Source organism: Vipera berus (assembly GCF_964194415.1).
Source record: "Vipera berus genome assembly, chromosome: 4".
Classification (NCBI taxonomy): Eukaryota; Metazoa; Chordata; class Lepidosauria; order Squamata; family Viperidae; genus Vipera; species Vipera berus.
In genome coordinates, this window is record NC_138206.1 from 63066053 (window position 1) to 63088669 (window position 22617).

At 36.7% G+C, this 22617-nt stretch overlaps 1 protein-coding gene across 5 annotated transcripts in view; it reads left to right on the forward strand.

Annotated features, from left to right (window-relative positions):
• Nucleotides 1–2023: 2023 nt before the first annotated feature.
• Nucleotides 2024–22617, forward strand: part of DMD (dystrophin) — a 931439-nt gene continuing 910845 nt past the window's right edge. For all 5 annotated transcript variants that reach the window (XR_014026476.1, XM_081327957.1, XM_081327955.1 and 2 more), the window contains exon 1: nt 2024–2225. Coding sequence is in view for 4 of the 5 variants with exons in the window: in XM_081327957.1 (XP_081184083.1) it covers nt 2150–2225 (76 nt within the window). In the remaining variant the exon portion in view is untranslated. The remainder of the gene's footprint in view (nt 2226–22617) is intronic.

Genomic DNA, 22617 nt, shown 5'->3' on the forward strand with positions numbered 1-22617 from the left:
TACATGACTCTGAGCATTATAATTATGAAATAGAATCAATCAGTCCAACCAAGGAATGGGGTCTATCACAGATATGGGATCCCAGACTTGAGCACAGAGCCAAATCTTCATGGCTTTATGGAAGGGCAACAGGGCTAGGGCCAATCTAATTTATGAAGGGATGATATTTCAGAGGACAGACACCATAACAAAAATATATTTCCTCCTTGACTATGCTGCCAACATCCTTAGTAGATGGAATCCTGAGCATGCACCTTCTGCCCAAATGGATGGGATAGGTAGAAATAATGGGGGAGAGTCAATTGTAAGCAACCTAGTCTCAAGTCATGAGGGGCTTTAAAATTGTCAGCACCTGGAATTGCACATAAAAGCATATTAGTAGATAATGCAGCTCTCAGAACAGTGGTATCATGTGCCAAAAACAGCTGCACCTAACTGCTCATGCCACCATATTCTATAATATAGAATCTATATCATCTGAATCTTTTGAAAGCTCTTCAAGGACAGTCACATGTATGGAATATTGCATTATTTCCAGCCTCAAAGTCACTGGGACATGACTGATCATGAGAAGTCTCTAACAATTGACTACCAGCTCTACATAAGTTGTATCTCACAAACTATATTAAAACCTTAATCAGAAGAGCTTTAAATTGAATCTAGTGAATGCTGGAAATGAATAGGGTCTATTAAACCTATGGCAAACAAAACAGAACATCACCTCACAAATGTCATGTCCATTGTTTGCAATATGAAAAAATGAATTTGAGTAACTATGCAAAGGGGCATATGCTTTAATAGACATTATACTAAAGACCTGGTAGGATAACTTCCATCATTGGAATATAGCATTTTGTACGTGAGGAACAAAAGCAATAGTAAGGGAGTTGCACTGTAGTTAAAGTACCTGTACTTGCTTAGAAATCCAAGTGAATAAATTTAGCAATACTGTGAGTTATTTGACTTAAAATAAGTGAATGAACAAAAGCTGTTTTTAGTCTTTTATGGCCTGCCCATACTATAATTATCTATACATATCAGAGGAAATAAAATCTGTCTAACAGGCTTTTCCAGGAAATTCCTGATCAGTATGACTAACAACTTTCTCCTTCAGAGGACAGAAGAAGATACAAAAGCATTAGTTCTCTTAGACATGAATTAGGCATGAATTCTCTTAGACGTGAGTGTGGAAGATTTAGTGGAAGAAGTGAAAAGTAACATCTGATGGAGGGAGGGGGGGCCTAAGGATTGAACTTGGTGGCCTAAATGTTTCCGTCCAGTCCTACCATTCTACTGCATATATTTATGTGACAACATAGGTCTTCCTCTCCAAATGAAACCTTTTAAAGATGAAAAGTAAGGCAGACAAAAGCGTTTCAGAAGCCTAATAAATAATTGCAGATGTTATAACACTTTTTCGAGTTTGGAAAAATGCTGACTGGGCACGTAAGTTTTACATATGAGCAGTTCAGTGTGTACGCTAAGGAAACGTCCCCGAAATAATCTCCCAAGGGACTTTAGGCGATTCCGTCCCCGGACATTCCAATTCCGAGATTCCAGCGCGGACTGAGGTGAATAAGTAAAAAAAGAAAGCTGAGTGGAGGTTCAGTCGGAACATCCCTATACGAAAGGGTTGCTTTTAAGCTACTGAATCATTCATGTTTCTCTTTCCCTCGCTGTGTAATTTGCTCTCTTAATTGCTCCTCTTTGCATTGATCTGGTGCCGGGCGGAAGGGGACTCTCTGGTGTCTGCTGATTTATTGAGACCTCATTCCTTCTCCGTTTTCACCTTCCATGGCGGTCTCTTTCTCTCTCTCTCTCGGTCTCTATTTTTAAGGCAGTCTCTCGCCGCTCAGCACCTGTTCTTGCGGCTCGGCGTGCAGAGTTTGGCAGCTCTCCTGCCAATGCGATCTCGAGCCAGTTTAACCGGAGGGCTTTGCCCTCGCTGCTCTCCTTCCTTTGGCTCCCTGCCGCCACGCTAACTCCCTCCCTCTCTTTCTCCTCCCACTCTCGCTTCTCCGAAGAAAACAGAAGCCTCTCCTATTCAAACTTTGGTGGGTCTCGGTTTTCTGGCCTGAGGGGAGCTCCAGCCTGATCAAGGAGAACCAAGCGAGAGCTTTTGGTGTCCGGTTAGGCGCCTGGGCTGGCCATGGCTGAGGCAGGAGGACAACCTGAGGAAGCGTCTGCAGTTGACGAGTTCACTGATATTATCAAGAGCAGATCTGGTAGGACAAACGATTTGGGGGGTGTTACACGTATGTGTTGGATTTGTGCTTTAAAAACAAAAGCCACAAGCATCTTTTCCACTGAGTGGAAGAGGATGACACAGAAGAAAAAAAAAAAACCTGGCTCCGAAGTTGCTGTTGGGAAACTTTTCTGTGGCATGCAGCTGCCAGGCGCGCTCTTCTACTAAGTGAAACTGTATGTTCAACTGTATTAGTGCTGGGAATGTGGCACTTTGGGGAAAGGTCTGTATACATTTAGTTTCCCTCCTCCTCCGGTCAAAAGACATTCCCACTTTACCTCATTTGAGACTTAAGTGGTCTTAAATCACTTGTTCCTGAGAAGCCAGTGGAAACTTAGCTGAGAATTAATGTAGGTTTAATGAAAACAATGGGATGTACTGGGATGGGGAGGGGTGTACATAGAAGGCAAATCCAAAAGAAAGAAAGAAAAAGAAACATCTGTTTTATTTAGAATTTTATGTTACTTTTATCTCTGAACAAACTGTGACTTGTTAGCTTTGGATTATTAATGCAGGAAAAAAGTCAGGAAAAAGCTCTTATCTATTTATTTTTATTATTATTATTATTATGCACAACAACAGGTTCTAGGTTTTAAGAATCTCCTAAGTTGCAGCACAGACCATTATAGCCACAAATGGAAGCAGCTATAATAGTTCACCATTGGATAAAGTTTCAGTTGCCTGGGCTGGCACCTTGTTTTTAACCTTGGAAAAGAACCAGTTCAGGCAATTCAGGTATTAACTGTTTGTTCAGAATTCACATTTTTACAAAACAATATGGAGGTACTTAATGGTTTCTGAAAAGTTATGCAGTTAACCAGCCGAATGAAATGATTCCCATATCCACTCTGTAAGACATATAGTTAAGGTTTCTTTCATTTCTAAGTTAAAATCTAAAATAAAACAAAATGGAATACAAGAGACAAAGAGGAGTCTGTCTGTTGCCAGTCCCAGGCTTAATTTAAACAAGATGCATGGTTTGCAGTAAACACAGCATTCATGTATCTTCACTCATGTTTCCTTTAAATGAGTTACTTAAATTTATTACACTGGGATCTCATGGAGCCACAGTTGGAACAGAGCCATCTTAGCCTGCTCATACTGTACATAGATCACCTGAGGACTCTTATGTGAAAATATCCATTTGAAATTCTGTGCAGTTAGCGTTTATAGACATGCAGAATCATCTTGATGCAGGAGTGTGCAAGAAACCTTTTTGGGAAACATATTTACAACATGCCAGAACCATGAAAGCATAGCTGAAATGGTTTGTTAGTGCTCTTAATTCCTCTTTTAATTCCTCACCTAACTTTGGGTTCATCTCTCCACTCTACATGACAACAACAAATTCTGGTTTTTTATTTAAATGTTTGATACCTGGGATTACAGTCATATTTTGGAGGTGCCCTTGAAATATATACTACAAATACCAAAATAAATTCTATGGTGACTTAATCAAAAAGTACCCTGATATGTTTTCAGGTTGGTACTTTGTTTTAGGATCTAATGATGACAACTTATGGGACCCTCTTTAATATTCCAATACTTTAGAATGAAAGAAAAGCTCCAGTTTTTTCCAAAAAGCTGCTGACTTTCAGCAAGTTTCAATTTGTTCCTTGATCATGAATAAAACTGAAATTTGAAATAAATTGTGAAATCCTAGGTGAATTCTGTGATGGATTAGGATCAACTCATAAAAATCTATTATTGATACATTGTAGTGGTATTCTAGGATTTGGCTTCTAATCGATGAGAAACATCTTGTTTTCTTCTTAAGACTTCGAAAACTTTGCTTGAGAAAGGGTTAGCATTCCTTAGGTGTTCTCTTAGTTGTTTTTTTAAAAGGGAAACTCAATGGGGCTAAGTTCTGTACAACTGCCCATAAATTGACTTGCATGAATTATACCAAAATATTGTACTTCTAGTAATGATGTCTAGAGTGATAGCTAAGAAATGTAATTACCAAAGAAATTAAACTCATGTCTGCAACTCTAGCATTAGGCAGGGGTACGTTTCCCAACAAAACACTCTACATTTGCAAAATTGCTGTTTATAATCTGAACTGCATATATGTGTATTGCTTTCCTTTCATCTGTGTTCACATTCGGTATTCTGAGAAATAAAGGAGGTCCTATATTATTTGAAAGGAGAAATGTATTTAACCATTTTTGAAATCAGAACTTTTTCAGAGAGATGCTGTGTCAGTGAGGTTAGGTGAGTTGGACTAAAAGAGAATGATTGATTTAAGGTTTATTTCCCAGTGAAGTTTTGTAATTAAAATTAATGTTTAAACCTACCTGTGAAAACATTTGATCTTCTGGGTTAGATATATTTCCATGGCTTCCAAAATTATAAAGGAGAAGTATGCAAAGTTATGACAGTTAAGGAAAGAATCTTTCCATCCAAAGAATGGTAGTTTATTTACAAGGACAACTTTGGAAAACAAGGAAAGTTGAATGTAGTTGCATAAAATTAAATGGTTTAAAAGGACTACGTATAGTATTATTTGTAGAGTGACTAATTTTTTCTGTGTTTTAACATTGCCTGTGATTGGTTCTACTTTGATTCCCACTTCATGGAAACATAGAATTGATACAGAAAAATAATAAATGATAAACTCTGCAGACTTTATATGATTATATGATCTTGTTGACTTCACTAGAAAATGAGCTTGAGAAATATTGCATGATATCGCAAGATTAATTATAATGTCTTTTAACTTGTTTGGAATATTAGAACAGACATTTAAGCATGGACTAGAACAGGGGTGTCAAACTGCCAGCACGCGGGCTGGTTGCATCATGTGGCGGCCGCACATACCCCAGCAGTGAAATACATCGCAACACATCACATGACGCGGCAAGTTTGATACCCGTGGACTAGAACATCTTTACTTTGTATAAACATTTTTGTGTTTTTTAAGAGAAATGCCACTTAATGGGACTTTTTCTCACATACATAGCAACAATATAGCATTCTTAGGCTTCAATTTTATTCATGCTTAACTGGGTTCAATTTACATTTCAGTAAAGAGGTATTAATTATTTACAAATAAGAAACTTCACTTGTAAAAATTAACATGCCAGTGGTTTCTTAGTAATGCCCAAAAGACTATGGGTAGCACATTTTAAGCAGCCAACACTAAACTGTAAACCTAGTAATATTAATAAAGAATAATAATATATAGTGACATGTATCAGATAAAATGATATTTTTGTAGCAAATCCTTACAAAAAACATAATTATGGGAGGATAAAAAACATACCCAATTGGAAGAGAATGACTTCTTATACAAAAAACCTTGAATATTTGAGGAAGAAAACCTGACTTCTAAGTTTCATATTTCTTTTGAGAAAAAATATGATTACAGTAATTTCCCTTAACAATACCTTAAATGTAGGAAATTACAGATTGAAGTTTTTAAAGCTGTTTAACATTGTAATTTTTATTCCCTAGATGTAACCTGCAAATCTTACCCATTCTTTAACAAAAAGTTACCACATTTTTTTCTATGATTGTCAACATTAGATTAAGACATTGAATCTCAACATGAAATCAGACTGCCTCTAAATTCACATCCAAATGGAATCTTCCAGAAGTCCAAAGAGGTCCCCTGCAGTCACATGACTGCCGTTTGCAATCTCCAGTGCTGGCTTCCCACAAGCAAAGTCAGTAGGGAGGTTGCAATTTGTTCTTGCCACATTCTCAAGATGTTCTGCTACAGAATAGGAGATTCCAGGGATCTTATATGACATTTAGTGCATACTCAGGCTGCAGAATCCCCTTCTTTACCCTGTTGTGCTTGTGCCTCACAGCAGCACCCTCTTTCTAGTAATCATGCCCTTGCCTGGCACTGTAGCATCCCCTCCCTAGCATGCATGCACTTGCTGCAGCTCCTTCCCCTCAGCACTTACCCACTTGTTTTCTTGCAAGCTGTCTGGGACTTGTGATTTCCTGTCAGCTTCCCCATTAACTTTGCAAATCACAGTCACGTGAGGACCTCACTTAATGTGATCCTTGCTTATCAAGAGCAATGGGGACTGCATCACCATCACTAAGCAATGAAAGTTCTAGTCCCAGTTACCATTATTAAAGGAGGACTAGAGAGGGGGGGAGGGTACATATGCTTGTGTTTGTGTGTGTGTGTATCTATATATACACATATAAGGTTCACATTCAAAAACAAAAAGACTTGACATTCTAGGACTGTTACCTTAAGCATTACTCCCAATAACTAGCAATCAGAGATTTTTTTCCATTTACAGGGTTCTGATAACAAGTGATATAGCAATGCAAGCCAAATATATAGATTGTTGTTGAAAGAGCGTTTATATTTAATAGGTCCAAGTAGACCTCTAGCTCCTCAATATACTAATATTTTAATTGCTCCTCTGCAAGGAATTCATTGTTGTGAAATAGGTTTAACAACATAGCCAGAATAAGAAATAGAGATAATGAACTTCCATTTTTGACAATCTGATCTTATCCTTTTCTTATCAGGAAAAAGGTTTAACAGCAAAAAAAATATCCAGAAAAACACATTTCAAAAAAGTTATAAATTGATTTGCATTTTAATGAGTGAAATAACTATTTGACCTCTTTGCAAAACATGATTTAGTACTTGGCGGCAAAACCCTTGTTGGCAATCACAGAGGTGAGACATTTCTTGTAGTTGGCCACCAGGTTTGCACACATCCAGGAGGGATTTTGTCTCACTCCTTTTTGCAGATCCTCCCCAAGTCACTAAGGTTTTAAGGCTGATGTTTGGCAGCTCAAACTTTGAGCTCCCTCCACAGATTTTCTATGGGATTAAGGTCTGGAGACTGGCTAGGCCACTCTAGGACCTTAGTGTGCTTCTTCTTGAGCTACTCCTTTATTGCCTTGGCTGTGTGTTTTGGGTCATTGTCATGCTGGAATACCCATCCACAACTCATTTTCAATGCCCTGGCTGAGGAAATGAGATTCTCACCCAAGATTTGATGCTGGGGATGGTGTTCTTGAGGTCATAGGCAGCATTCCTCCTCCTCCAAACACAGCGAGTTGAGTTGATGCCAAAGAGCTCAATTTTAGTCTCATCTGACCATAACAGTTTCACCCAGTTCTCCTCTGTATCATTCAGATGTTCATTTCTTGAGCAGGAGCACCTTGCGAGCACTGCAGGATTTCAGTCCTTCACAGCATAGTATGTTACCAATTGTTTTCTTGGTGATTATGGTCCCAGCTGCCTTGAGATCATTGACAAGATCTTCCCATGTAGTTCTGGGCTGATTCCTCACCATTCTCATGATCATTGCAACTCCACAAGGTGAGATCTTGCATGGAGCCCCTGACCGAGGGTGATTGACAGTTATTTTGTATTTCTTCCATTTATGAATAATCACACGAACTGTTGCCACCTCACCAAGCTACTTGGCAATAGTCTTGTAGCCCATTCCAGCCTTGTGTAGGTCTACAATATTGTCCCTGACATCCTTGGACAGTTCTTTGGTCATGTCCATAGTGGAGTGTTTGGGATCTGATTTATTGATTGCTTCTGTGGACAAGTGTCTTTTATACAGGTAACAAGCTGAGATTAGGAGCACACCTGGGAGTCAGAAATCTTGCTGACTGATAGGGGATCAAATACTTATTTCACTCATTAAAATGCAAATCAATTCATAACTTTTTTGAAATTGGATTTTGTTGTTGTTATTCTGTCTCTCACTGTTAAAATAAACCTACCATTAAAATTATAGACTGATCATTTCATTGTCAGTGGGCAAATGTACAAAATCAGCAGGGGATCAAATAATTTTTTCCTTCATTGTAATTAAACAGAACAGATTCATACCAGAATAGTATATCTACAAGTATCATATTGTATGGTTTCATGTCACCTGTCAATTTTCTAGATTGACCATATAGAACATTCCTTTTCACAGTGACAATTTTAGTAGAAAATAGTATCACCATCTAAATGTTGGCATTAAGAATACTATGTTAAGATATTCTGGCTGTTATGATTTTTTGTTTCACCTCAGCTCTGTGTTTTCTAATTACAATTTTAAGTTTCACCTTTCACGTTCACACTTCCCTTTTTAGTTCTATTACACTTTAAGCCATAGTCAGTTAAATAAAAATTATTACCAGATAAGTTACATTATATATTAATGTTATATAGTTGCAGAACTTGTGGTATGGAAATGTCCTTCATAATTTTTTTTCTGAGATTAGAACAACAGTATATTCTCATTGTTGTTGTTGTTGTTAATTGCGAAGTCGTGTCTGACCCATCGCAACCCTATGGACAATGTTCCTCCAGGCTTTCCTGTCCTCTACCATCTTCTGGAGTCCATTTAAGCTCACGCCTACTGCTTCAGTGACTCCATCCAGCCACCTCATTCTCTGTCGTCCCCTTCTTCTCTTGCCTTCAATCTTTCCCAGCATTAGGCTCTTCTCCAGTGAGTCCTTCCTTCTCATTAGGTGGCCAAAGTATTTGAGTTTTAGATTCAGGATCTGGCCTTCTAAAGAGCAGTCAGGATTGATCTCCTCTAGGACTGACCGGTTTGATCGCCTTGCGGTCCAAGGGACTCGCAGGAGTCTTCTCCAGCACCAGAGTTCAAAGGCCTCAATTCTTTGGCGCTCAGCCTTTCTTATGGTCCAAATTTCACAGCCATACATTGCAACTGGGAAGACCATAGCCTTGACTATACGCACTTTTGTTGACAGGGTGATGTCTCTGCTTTTTAGTGTGCTGTCTAGATTTGCCATGGCTTTCCTCCCGAGGAGCAAGCGTCTTTTAATTTCTTGACTACAGTCCCCATCTGCAGTGATCTTGGAGCCCAGGAAAATAAAATCTATCACTACCTCCATTTCTTCCCCATCTATTTGCCAGGAATTGAGAGGGCCGGAGCCCATGATCTTGGTTTTCTTAATGTTTAGTTTCAACCCAAGTTTTGCACTCTCCTTCTTCACCCGCAACAAGAGGCTCTTTAGTTCTTCTTCACTTTCTGCCATTAGAGTGGTATCATCTGCGTATCTTAGGTTGTTGATATTTCTTCCGGCAATCTTAATTCCAACTTTTGATTCATCTAGCCCTGCCTTTCTCATGATGTGCTCTGCATATAAGTTAAATAGGCAAGGTGACAGTATACAGCCTTGCCGGACTCCTTTCCCAATTTTGAACCAATCAGTGGTTCCGTGTCCAGTTCTCACTGTTGCTTCTTGGCCCGCATATAGGTTTCTCAAGAGACAAATAAGATGGTTTGGTACTCCCATCTCTTTAAGGACTTGCCACAGTTTGTTATGATCCACACAATCAAAGGCTTTAGCATAGTCAATGAAGCAGAAGTAGATGTTTTCCTGGAACTCTCTAGCTTTCTCCATGATCCAGCGTATGTTGGCAATTTGATCTCTAGTTCCTCTGCCTCTTCGAAATCCTGCCTGTACTTCTGGTAGTTCTCGATCCACATACTGCTGGAGTCTAGCTTGTAGGATTTTAAGCATAACTTTACTAGCATGAGAAATGAGTGCAATGGTGCGATAGTTTGAACATTCTTTGGCACTGCCTTTCTTTGGAATTGGAATGTAAACTGATCTTTTCCAATCCTGTGGCCACTCTTGAGTTTTCCAAATTTGCTGGCAAATTGAGTGTAGCACTTTTACTGCATCGTCTTTTAAGATTTTGAATAGCTCAGCTGGAATACTGTCACCTCCACTAGCTTTGTTGTTGCTCAGCTTTTCTAAGGCCCACTTCACTTCACATTCTAGGATGTCTGGCTCGAGGTCAGTGACCACCTCATTGTGATTATCAGGGACGTTAAGCTCATTCTTGTATAGTTCTTCTGTGTAATTTTGCCACCTCTTCTTAATTCTTCTGCCTCTGTTAGGTCCCTGCCATTTTGGTCCTTTATCATGCCCATTTTTGCCTGAAACGCTCCCTTCATCTCTCCAATTTTCTTGAAAAGATCTCTGGTCCTCCCTATTCTATTGTTTTCTTCTATTTCTTTGCACTGTTCATTTAAGAAGGCATTCTTATCTCTTCTAGCTATTCTCTGGAATTCTGCATTCAATTGGGGGTATCTTTCTTTTTCTCCCTTGCCTTTCGCTTCCCTCCTTTCCTCAGCTATTTGCAAAGCTTCCTCAGACAGCCATTTTGCTTTCTTGCATTTCTTTTTCTTTGGGATGGTTTTGGTTGCTACCTCTTGTACAATGTTGCGAACACTACAGCCTAAAGTATACATTTATCATCTAATTTGTTTAAGTAGTTATCTTGATATAACTTTGTAGATCACAGTGTAATTGGCAGACCATGGAAGGTGTGGTTAAGATCTATAAGCAGAAGTCTGAGAAGCAGCATCTCAGAAAGTTAGTACAGAATGTACATCATTCTATTTGGATAATGCTGTGTCCAAGAAAGTTAGAAAAAATTTATTCAAAGGACTTCTAGTTTATTATGAAAAGAAATTTACGTTGTTGTTTTTCGGTTCTACCGTGCAAGCTGTGCTTTTAAAAGAATGCTGCTGCTGCTGCCGCTACCAATTCTCAGCATTCTGTGGACCAACTCCCTCCACATTTCCCAATCTCCTATGGCTTCTTTCAGTTGTTTTGTGCTCTGACTAGTGTTGGCTTTGTTGGTGTTACCACGTTATTTGGCAGCTTTATTTATTTTTTGCTGCTGACCATTCTGAGCACAACTGCCTTCCAGTGAATTCAATCACAGGACATTTGCCTAGATAAGTAAGGCGGAATTTTGATTTTGTCTTCCATTGATACGTTTGGTTTTATATGCTCCAATACATGCCTGTCTGTCATCTTTATTGTCTAAGGAATATGCAGGAGCCTTGTTGAATACCACAATTCAAATGAGCCAATTTTCTTTTTGTCTAGTTTTTTCATGATTCAACTTTTGCAACTGTAGGTAGCTATGGGAAACATGGTAGTACAAACTAGTCTGCATTTACTTGCCAGGCTGTGTCCTTGCTTTTCCATACACAATTAATGCTCATCCTCACTATGTGATATAGCATGACTCAATGCTTTATTTCTGGATTATATTCACTGCTTTGATCAATCCATAATCCTAGAAATGTGAATTATTACACATATTTGATCTGTGCATCATCAGTTGTTGTGACATTTCCATTCCTCACAGTGGTAATGAGCTAGGTCTTTTTGATGTTTAGAAAGAGGCTAAATTTTTTGCTTCTTTAATCCTTTTGATTAGATTTTCAGGCCTTTGTCGGTTTCTGAGAGTTGTGTCACCAGTATATCAGTATACCAGAGATATATGTTCCTTCCTCCATTTTTTACTTTGATTTTTTTTATTCTTCAAGTTCCAGCTTCCTCATGATCACTTTGGCACATAAGTTGAACGAGAAATCTTACTGCACTCCTTTATCTAAACCACTCAGTGTCTACTTATAGTGTTTGTAGAGTGATTTCTTGATTTGTGTACAATGACTGCATCAACTTAAGCAGATGTATAAGCACACACACACACACCCAGATCTTCCAGGTCTCTCTATAGCTTGTCATGATCAACTCAATCAAAGACTTTCTTACAGTCAATAAAGTAGATATAGATGTTCTTTTGCTATTTTTGATATTTTTTCCATAATCCTGTGTAATTTGTAATATGGTCACAAGTGTCATAACCCCCTCCTAAGCCAGTTTGAACATCTGGCAATCCCATTTGATGGTTGATGCCAGATGTTATTGTATAATCTTAAGGGGAATCTTGCTAGTGTAAGGATGAAAGCAATTGGGCAGTAACTGGTAATCAAGTTTTTTGGTGTGATCTTGTACTGTTTGAAAATATGCATATTGCTTTCAATATCTGATGAGTAAATAAAGTTCAGAGATTATTTTTTTAATCTTTGTTTTTTGGGTGTGATTTTTTATCAGAAGAAATTCTACACTGCAATTTCTTTCCTATTTTGTGCATCAGAAAGTAAACTGCTTTGTTTTGCTGTATTCTTTTAATGACATTGTATAACTGATAGCTTGTCATGTTAGAAAGGCTTAAAAATAATAGCTACCACTATATAAAATGATATTCTAAAACTGCCTTTTTAAAGAATGTATTTGGGGATTTATTTGCTTTGCTTTTTCATTATGTTTTATAAAGTTTTTTAGCCTAAATAACCATCTCAACTGCTAAAAGGTACTTCAATATGTAAAGAACATGAGAATGTGAGTACATATGTGCTATAATCCTGCTACAACATAATTGTAGTTTGAAAACCTTTTTAGTGGATTACATTTAAATACATATTTGGTTTTTCTCCCTTTTCAGGGAATTGCAAAAGCAACCAACATAGCTAATTTTTTGCTAACTGCAATTATTGTTGCATAATCTCCATTTCCATGGGGGATCTGTTTTTTTAAATCTGATGTTTCCTTGACAACAAACCTGGTCCTAAATGTTATTTCTATACATAAGTTAAATGAGATATTACAGTACATGTTGCTACGTAAAACTATACCTGATATGTCAGTGGTGAACTTCCCCTCTCTAATTTATTATCAGTTCTCAGTGCCTTTATAGTCTTAATTTACAAAATCTAGTATAACTCGTCTGTAAAAATGTTGTATGTAGCCTACAGTATCACCGATGTAAAACTAATAAAATTACAAATAGTGGAAATATTTTAATATAATTGGATCTATTTATGCAGCACTTTTTTAATCTGTCCAATTTTTTTTTGCTCATGCATCTCTGGGATTTGAAAATCCAGATGACCAGAACAGAAGAGATGTAAAAAGTATTCCTCACTGCTGCCCCTAGTGATGTTTCAGATTTCTACAATTCATTTATGATATCCTTTATTTACCCAAATTACATACAATTTTACAATAGAGAAAGAGAAGTATGAAATTCAAACAAAATGTAAATGGAATTTTAATGTTTACATTAGTCTGTTTGTTGGGAGTGGGAGTCAAGACAAAAATCTAACAAACAAATCTAACAAACTGACCTTCTCAGTTTATTGTTGAAAAGTACAAAACTGAGGGCAAAGTGGAAAATTATTTCTCTGCTCATCTGCCTCTTTTCATGTGATATTACACTGCTGTATTCAGCACTAATATCAACAAGCTATTATATATGGATAATATATAGCAACAAAAGATCAAAACTGGATTGTTAACAAGAGAACTGAGGAGAAGAAATCTTAAAGTTGTGTAAAATTTATAATAGACACTGTTGTGTTTTTTTTTTATTTTCATTGTTCCTTAAGTTTATTAGAAAAGGATTCTGAATAGAAAAACATGTGAGAGGGTGGGGCATACTATTTCTATTAAAATAAATAGTGTAAGGGTGTTATAATACTCACTATAATTTAAAAAATAATCCCTTCTGTGTTTTATCTGTCTCATTTTTTTAATGGAAATACAGACTCACTCAAAGTGGGAGTACATTGTGGCAATTGTGGGCATAAACTTAAGTCAAATAAGTGTGGGAGTGGGATTTGTGTGGAATTTTCCTCTATATGACAAAATGACCCAAAAGGAAAGTAACATTAGAATTTTCCAGAGTTGGGAGAAAAAATCCCATAGATAGGAGATTCTTCCAGGATCTAATCTCAATTCATTTCGAATACCAAGAGATAACTTACTGTATGCAGCTTTTAGAATATCTATCTTGTTTGTCTGTTCTTGATAGTCACCATGGTCCTTTCCCTTTATGCAAAATATTTTACAAATATTAGGAACATATGTTGAAATCAAATGATATGTAAATAGGATCTTGCTTACACATAACATCACATCAAAATCTATAAATGACATTTGGCAGTATTCCAGTGGTGAGATTCAAATATGTGAACAACCAGTTCTCTGTGTGGATGCCACTTCCGGAAGTCCACTCTGGGCTTGGGCAACAACAAATTAGCTACCAGTTCTGACGAAGTGGTGCGAACCAGCTGAATCCCACTACTGCAGTATTCTATTAGACAATGCATATATTTCATTTATAATGGAGAATAGGTAATTCTACTTGAAGGTGAAATGAACTTCACTCTCTTTTTGTAAATAATTTCAGAAATGATTGCTAAGCACATTGGTTTGTGCTTAAATTGTAAGCCGCCCTGAGTCTTCGGAGAAGGGCGGGATATAAATGGGATTAAAATAAAAAAAAATCTTTAATGAGCTGGAGTCCTGTCAAATTTATTTTTTTATATAAAACTGTATCATATTTATACTCCATTGTGGTCATAAGCACACTTTCAACAGCTAATCTAGGCCTAAGTAACCAAAGAATAATTTCAGAATAAAATGAAAGATATCTTTCATGATTCCTTATGTTTCAAAATGAAAGCCACATTTTTGGTTGGTGCAGTATGTTTATCTTTTGGTGAATTATAATGCAATTCACTTGTAAAGTACTTTGGGGCAATATATGGATTAAGAAATAGATTCCTTACCCTCACTTTTAGTTCCCATATCCATACATATTTCTATGTGAGTATGAATTGGGCAGTCATTCTTTGAAGAAGGTCCTCCGCACTCTGAAGAGACTGTAAACTCAATGCTTAGAATATAGCAAATGGATAATAGGTAATACATTCTTGAACTGATTATTTCAAATACTAGCACAAGACTAGAGCAACTTATCTGTTATATTTTATGTAATATTTCAGATAGTTATTATTCTTAGAATTAGCTAATTAATCAAGGAACCAGTTCATTTTTCAAGCTTACAAATTGAAAGAAAAGCTTCCACATGAAAGATAGTACAGTTGAAATGAATGAGAAAAGCATTCCTCATGACAAAGCAATATGTTGAGCTATGAATGGACATTTATATCAGGTTTGGACCCAGCTGCTCTCATTGATGATGATGCTTCAGTAGCAACTGGTGGCCCTTTGGATGATGGATGAAGCTAAAATTTGCTGTTTCAGCTGTTCAACCACAGGCCAACTATAGGAAGAAACCTGGTGTTCTTTGTGGCAGGGAGGGACAAAGCAAAATATCCACAGCTGTTCTTCTCTACTGGTGGATAGAGCCAGTATGGTTTCCATTTTTTCATGATGTTCTTCTGGAAAAGCCTGATAAATAAATCTTCTGACAACACAATACTTTTTATAACACTGAGACACACATATCCACAATATACATATAGATGACTAACCTCATGTAGTACATATACTTCTATTGCAATTTTAGTAAACTGGTCCATTTCATATTTTATTGTTGATTACAGTAAATTTAGATTTAATTTGAACTAAGCTTTTGGCTTAGATCAAATGTCTGTTTCAACCAAGATTCTCTACCCGCTGCCAAAAGTGGCACTGGTGCTATATAAATAGCAATATAGTATTACCAGAATGTTAATAATAAACTAATTAAACTAAACTTTTTATTCATATATGTAGCTTGCAGCACCAATGCCCACATTTCAGTTCCTTAGCAAAGAGGTCTGCAACATCTTACATGTTTTGTTTTTGTGCTGCCATCCACAGCATAAGAGGATGCAATCCATAGCATAGAAGGTTAGAAGTTAGATATTTCTGAATATGTTTCACAGGTCAAAGAAGGAAAGGTTTCAATAAAGGAGGATATTTGTAGCCCAGGGTTGAAATGAGGTTTCCTTGATCTCTCTGAGCTTGATGGTTTTCTTTTAGAAGTTTCATTACCCAAATTAGCAAATGTTTAACAATACATGAAACAAAGTGATTAGCATTGTTAATACTTCTTTGTATGCTCATTCTAAAACAAAGTTCTGCACAATGTGATCAATGATTTCAATCAAATTGTGTTGAACTACAGAAAAAATAGATCTGTAACATTGCACTTACACCTTTATTATCAATCCTGCCTTCTCTTAAGCTGTGAAAAATCGCTAAGTATCATTATTGAAAAAAGGCAACAAAAATTCTCTTTTTCCTTATATAGTTTTATTACAAACAACTTTACACCATTAATTTTGTAAAGTAAATATTTGAATATCTCTATAGAGTTTGTATCTAGTGGGCTGAAAATATTTTGGAAACTTGTTTTCTATTTTCTTTGCCATTGAGAGGACAATGAGACTTGAACAGAAAAAAGTCATTTATTAAATTATTGCCTATTTGGAAACTAGCCTTTTAAAAATAAAAGGTTGGAAAAAAGTTCTTTTTGACATGAAAACATACAAGAATTAAATTTATTTCAAGGTTATGTGCTTGTAATCATTAAGCAAAATGTTAAGTCTTAGAAACAGAGAGCTGACAATTGTAGTACTGGGATTGTTTGACATGTTGAGTGTCTTCAATTCCTTTACCTGAAATCATTGGATAAATCTGCTTGTGAATATTCTTGCATTTCTAAAAGACCACATCCAGTGTACATAAATCATTCTGCAGGTATTCTGTTCATGAAGCATTGTGCTGCATAAAATTTAAAATGTATTTGAATGGTGTTGCAGTTTGCAAGAATTTTGTAAGCAAACAGCTGGTGACAGCAGGGTTTGTTGGGTAAATCAATCATAGATTTGGATTTCAGCCATTACCACTTCTGAGGTGAATTTATACACTAATGCTTGTGTACTTTGTCATTTTTAAAGTGTACTTACTTGGCATTTGTTTACAATGGTATTTTTAAATAAAGACAAAATTACCGATACAGACTGATTTGGCAAGACATAATTCTTTTGTTTCACTTACAGTTTATAGGTAGTTTCATAATTAAAAATACTGTGACTCATAAGATTAAATATAATAATCATTTGAATAAAACAATGTAATATATAAACTGGAATATAAAAAAATATAGATAAAAATATTTGTAAACTATGGCAATATTTTTTTAAAAAAGCAAACATGGGATTTTTATTGTTTATTTTTTTTAAAAAAAAATGGAACAGGGAATTTTTTTTGCCTGGCACTAGGATGACAGAAAACTTCTCAGGCTTAATATTCTATAATCACTAGCTACTTACTTAATGCCATAGTCAAGTTAGATGCATTCCGCACACCTAGGGGCAGCATATTTGTGAGCTGTGAAGGCCAAATATGGCTTTTTAAGCCCATGCCCATAGCATGTGTAGCGGAGTTGGGGTGAGAATGGGGCCAGCTGAAAGGCTTTGCAGGAGCCCTGCCGATTAGGTAGGAAGAAGAGGAGCTCTGGCAGCTGCCATGTGTCTTCCCTCAGAGGACGGAAGAAAAAGGTAGAGGAGGGAAGAAAAAGGTGGAGGAAGCCGAGAGAAGGCTTGGTGGAGCTTGCCATTCCGAGCCAGCTGATTGAAGAGAGAGTAAAAGCTGGGGTTTTCGCGTTTGCTTTTTTTGCTTTGTTACAGGCAAGCAGGATGAAAGGGGAAGGGATATAGAGAGAGTGAGAGTAGTTGCTGGAGCTATTTGCTTGAAGCAGGCCAGGCAGGGAAGGATAGAGGGTGAGAGTAGTTGCTGGAGCTGTTTGCTGGAAGCGGGCCAGGCAGAGAGAGAGAACTTGCCAGAGCTATTTTCCTGAAGCAGGCCAGAAAGAGAGAGAGGGTGAGAGTGGCTGGTTGGAGCTGTTTGCTTGAAGCAGGCCAGGCAGAGAGAGAGTGTGTGAGGGGTGGGGAAAGGTGAAGATTTATTGTTTCTTTTGTTGAAGGCAGGCCAGTTGAAGAGAGGTAGAGAGGGTAGTTTTAATTTATTTCCCTTGTTGGAGTAAGTTAGGCAGAGGGAGAATTAGGGAAGAGTTTGACATATGTCTTTTAGTGGGAGGTAAGGGTTTTTTTTCTTTATAGGATCAGCTGGGGGAGATAAAAGGGGATTTCATGGAATGAGGTCAGAGAGGGGTGAGGAGAGCAAACAAGTGAGGCCTCTGCTAGCACCAGAGATTGGTTGTCATCATTCTGGGCAAGTTGTTGTCATCAAAGATGGATTAACATTGTCCTGGGCAAGTTGTTGCCACCATAGACTGGCTGCCATTGTTGCTGTCATCAAAGACTAACCGCCATTGTTCTGGACAAGTTGTTGCCACCGGAGACTGGCTATCATTGTTTTAGGTAAGTTGCTGTCACCAGAGGGTGATTAACATTGTTCTGGGCAAGTTGTTGTCATTAGAGATTGACTACCATCTTCCCTGTAAATTCTTATTTCCTGAGATCATCCCTAGTGAGTCACCGTCAAGAGTGGCTGCCGATCGTGACTGAATACCACCATGTTACATGCCCTGTTAGGCAGAGGCGCCAATGTGAGAGACCTCTTTGGGCTGGTGGTCACTTGGAGTGGAGGTCGGGAGGGCCCGGACTTAAGCGGTCCCTACGGGGGTGGTGCTACACATGCATATTTTCCAATCACACAGACTGAGACAGGAAGAACATTTAATTACAATTTATTCAGAATATTCTGATAAAAGGGATTCCTCTCATTCAAAAAGGGAATCCAGATCCTTAGCTTACTTTTCCATTTTATAGCTAACAAATCAAAGAAAATGCAAAAGAAAAATTGATTGGACAGAATAAAAGTAACTCTTCCTTTGCACAGTATGTCATATAGTCAAATATGTTACATGTATGTCCATTTAAATGAGATCTGATGGGAGAAGGTGTGTAAAATTTAACATGTTTATGAGGAAAAATGTTATTTGGAGTTTACAAAAGAACAGACCAGAATGCCAATTAATCTTTACAAGCTTTCTTTTATCAGGAGACATTCTCCAGATACTTGTGTAACTTAGCTTCTAACATTTCTAAATTGAAAACATATCAATCAATCCATACAGCAACAGGATTTCCTACATTGCAGTCTGCAATGGTTTGATTAAACCTATCACCATTTTAAAAGAGAGAAAAATAAATCAAATTAAAATACAAAATAACTATTTTAGTTAACAAATGTAACAGCATTAAAATGTCCATGAAATGTGGCTCTCAGCTGGCATAGAATGATAATTCTTTTATTTTAAGTCTATAGTGGCCCTATAGCCACTATAGCCATAGTTAGGTTAGAGAAACAGCATGTGAACCCAGTTTTCATATATCCTTGTACAGTATTTTGTTTCCTCCAATCTTTTACTTAAAAGAAAAAAGCTTTTGTAATATACTCTATTCATTCTTTCCCACTTTGCCACAACCGTATAAGTTTGTGAACTACTTATTCACAGTCTTAGGATTTTTACTATTTAATTTAGACAATAGTTTATATGAATTAAATTCATATTTATGCCAACATCCTTAATTAATGAAAAAAGAAACATAATGTGAATGCTGATTGTTGTGGTTTCAATAAATTTGTATAAAAAATAACATTTACAGTAAGGATTGGTATAAAGTGGATTATCTGGAGAGAGAAACAAAAATCCATGTCAACTGTTCAACTAGTTGCAAGCATTCAACTTTATTAAAAGGCAAATCCAAAAAGGCATACATCAGTTTGTTGTTATAATAAATATGTTTTCTCTATAATTTTCTATTTTGATGAATTTCTTTACTCAGAGCATAGATTTTTTTTTCTTTTTTACAAATGGAGCTTAAAGTTAACAGTGGGGTCTGAGAACAATTAACAAAGATACAAGGGAGGGAGGGAGGGAGGGAGGGAGGGAGGGAGGGAGGGAGGGAAGAAAATGTATAGGCAAGAAGCAAGCATCTTGTCACCATTGTGAGCTCTACAACTGTTCTTTGAAATATGATGCATGGCTTTAAATTATACAACTTTTCATGGTAATTTGTTATTTGAGATTATCATTTCACTTTGTCTAATGTAGATGACTCTGTCCTTTGTATGGTGTATCACAAGCAGCTTTTGTGAAGAGAAAGTAAGAACTATAGTCACTAGGTGTTATTCTCATTTATTTCCACACCTTGTTTATTCATTTATTGTTTGAATCAGACTCACTCTTTTCTGATATAATTGATATTTTACCACACTTCATCTCAGGTTCTTTTGCTGAAATGTGTTGAGGTGCTTTATGTGGAAAAAAAAATCCTTTGTGCTTCAAACATTGGGGTGTGCATGCTTAAATATAATTGGGAAGAAATGCTTCAGACTGAAATAAGGTATTATTGCTTTAAGAGTTTCCCACTAATTAATGAATTGCTTAAAAGTAGTAACACATTCAAGGGAAGTCTAAAAACAGCCAGGCTGTTTTAATGTGGGAGACAGATGCAGCATTCATACTTGGTCAGGATTTGATTCTGAATAATTTTTAAAGTTTAAAGTTTATTATATTTGTATACCGCCCTTCTCCCGAAGGACTCAGGGCGGTGAACAGGGCACATATAAAATACAAAGTACAAAAGTTAAAAGAGAATTAAATATAAGCCCGAGCTAAAACAATAAATAATAGTATAAAAAACCGCAATAAAAACCCCAACACATCCCCATGAAGCATTCATAGTCTTATTAAACACCAAATACTTGCATTTTCAGAAATTTCACACATAAACCAATATGCTTTTCATGTTTATTAATGTACTTATTGTTTTTTAGCTGTGTTGTATTCAGAAGCTCTTTTTTGTTATAGACATCCATTTGTTGCGATTAACTATGGCTAACTCCAGCAGGTTTGTTTTTTTTAAATTGCCAGACAAGGATATAAGAAATAATGTTTCCTTTGAACACTTGGGGGGAATAAATCCATAGTTTTAGAAAGGTTTCTGATAAATGTGTTCACAACTAGTTTTAATATTTAATGTTAATCTAAAAGCTTTATACTGTACTCCAGAGCTTAGGATTTTTCTCTCTGTCTAATAAAAAGGAGGGTCTCAATCAATAGCTAATACAATAAAAACAGACTTGCCTAAAAAGCATAAAATTATAATATCAAATAGATAATAGTTACAGAAAGTTTTTCCAGAGCTAATGGATTTATGGAGTATGTGGCCTTTGCCAAAAGAGCTTTTAGGTGCTTCACTACTTCACTGATTTTGGAAACAAATTTATTTATTTATTTATTTATTTATTTATTTATTTATTTATTTATTTATTTATTTATTTATTTATTTATTTTGTATACCGCCCTTTTCCCGAAGGACTCAGGGCGGTGAACAGGGCAATACATATTAAAAAACAAGATACAAAAATTAAAAGCAATTAAACAACAGTGCCCATGAATAAATTAGTACATATTAAAAAGTTAAAACCGATTTATAAAACCCAACCCCATCCCATCAGGCCAGGCCAGCTTGTTCAAAAAGGTAGGTTTTGAGATCACGCCGGAAGGAGCGGAGGTCAGGCGCCATCCGGAGCTCGGCCGGAAGATGGTTCCATAAATCCGGCGTGCCCACAGAGAACGCCCTCCCCCTGGGGGCCACCAGTCGGCATTCTTTGACCGGTGGCACACTGAGGAGGCCCTCTCTGTGGGAGTGTACTGGGCGGAGGGAAGTTGACGCCGGCCGCAGGTGCTCCCCAATGTATTTCTTTTCTATAAGATCTAGCTTGCAATGGTAGTAAATGATTGGTTAATTAATGAAATTAAATAGTTCTGGAAAATATTAGCTTTCAGAACTTGTAGGTGAGATAGAATGCTTGACAAATCTTGTGATTCAGTTTGCAGTTCAGAAGCATGAAAGACATGGAAGCATGCACACAAGAATGTAAACAATAGTTTAGAAAATAGGATTCATTTCTCAATTAGAAATAAGGCTGAAACTAATAGTTTTAAAATGAGCATTCAAGTTGGTTTAGATCTAATCAAACAAATCAAAACTCACACAAGTATACAAAAGATAAAAACATTGAAATGCAAATAACAAAATGCAAATAATAAGAATCATATATGTAGTTAAAATAGATTGGTGCAAGTTTTTGTGCCATTTTTTAAAATCTGAGAAATCACCAGTTTCATGTATGTTAACATATATTTTGTCAATATATAGGCAGCTTTGCTTGTGATTATATTTAGTGGTCATTTTTTAGAAAATATTTTAGGAAAAAAGTTCCATAAATTTGAAAACTCTGTTCTTTAGAATCAATAGCAAGCATAAAATATTCCTATAAATAGAGCCTTGGTGGAGCAGTGGGCTAATGCCTCCTTAAGTAACACCAGCTGCCTGCAATTAGTGCAGGTTCGCATCCCACCAGGCTCAAGGTTGACTCAGCCTTCCATCCTTCCGAGGTAGGTAAAATGAGGACCCAGATTGTTGGGGGCAATAAGCTGACTTTGTAATAATGCCGCTTGGGGGGGGCGAAAGCCCTAATAAGCAGGCATATACATAGAATGAAGGCTATTGCTAAACACATTGATTTGTGCTTTAAATTGTAAGCTGCCCTGACTCTTCGGAGAAGGGCGGGATATAAATGGGATTAAAAATAAATAAATAAATAACAAACCATTTTTTAAACTTCAATATATATTAGGTATTTTTTGCTTCTTCCAATTAGTAACTTTAAATTTAAATATGCAGCAATAAAAAAGTAAAAATGAAATCATTTAAAAGCAATGAACAGTAACTAGATCAGTTGGTATTATCAGTACCCTATGCAAT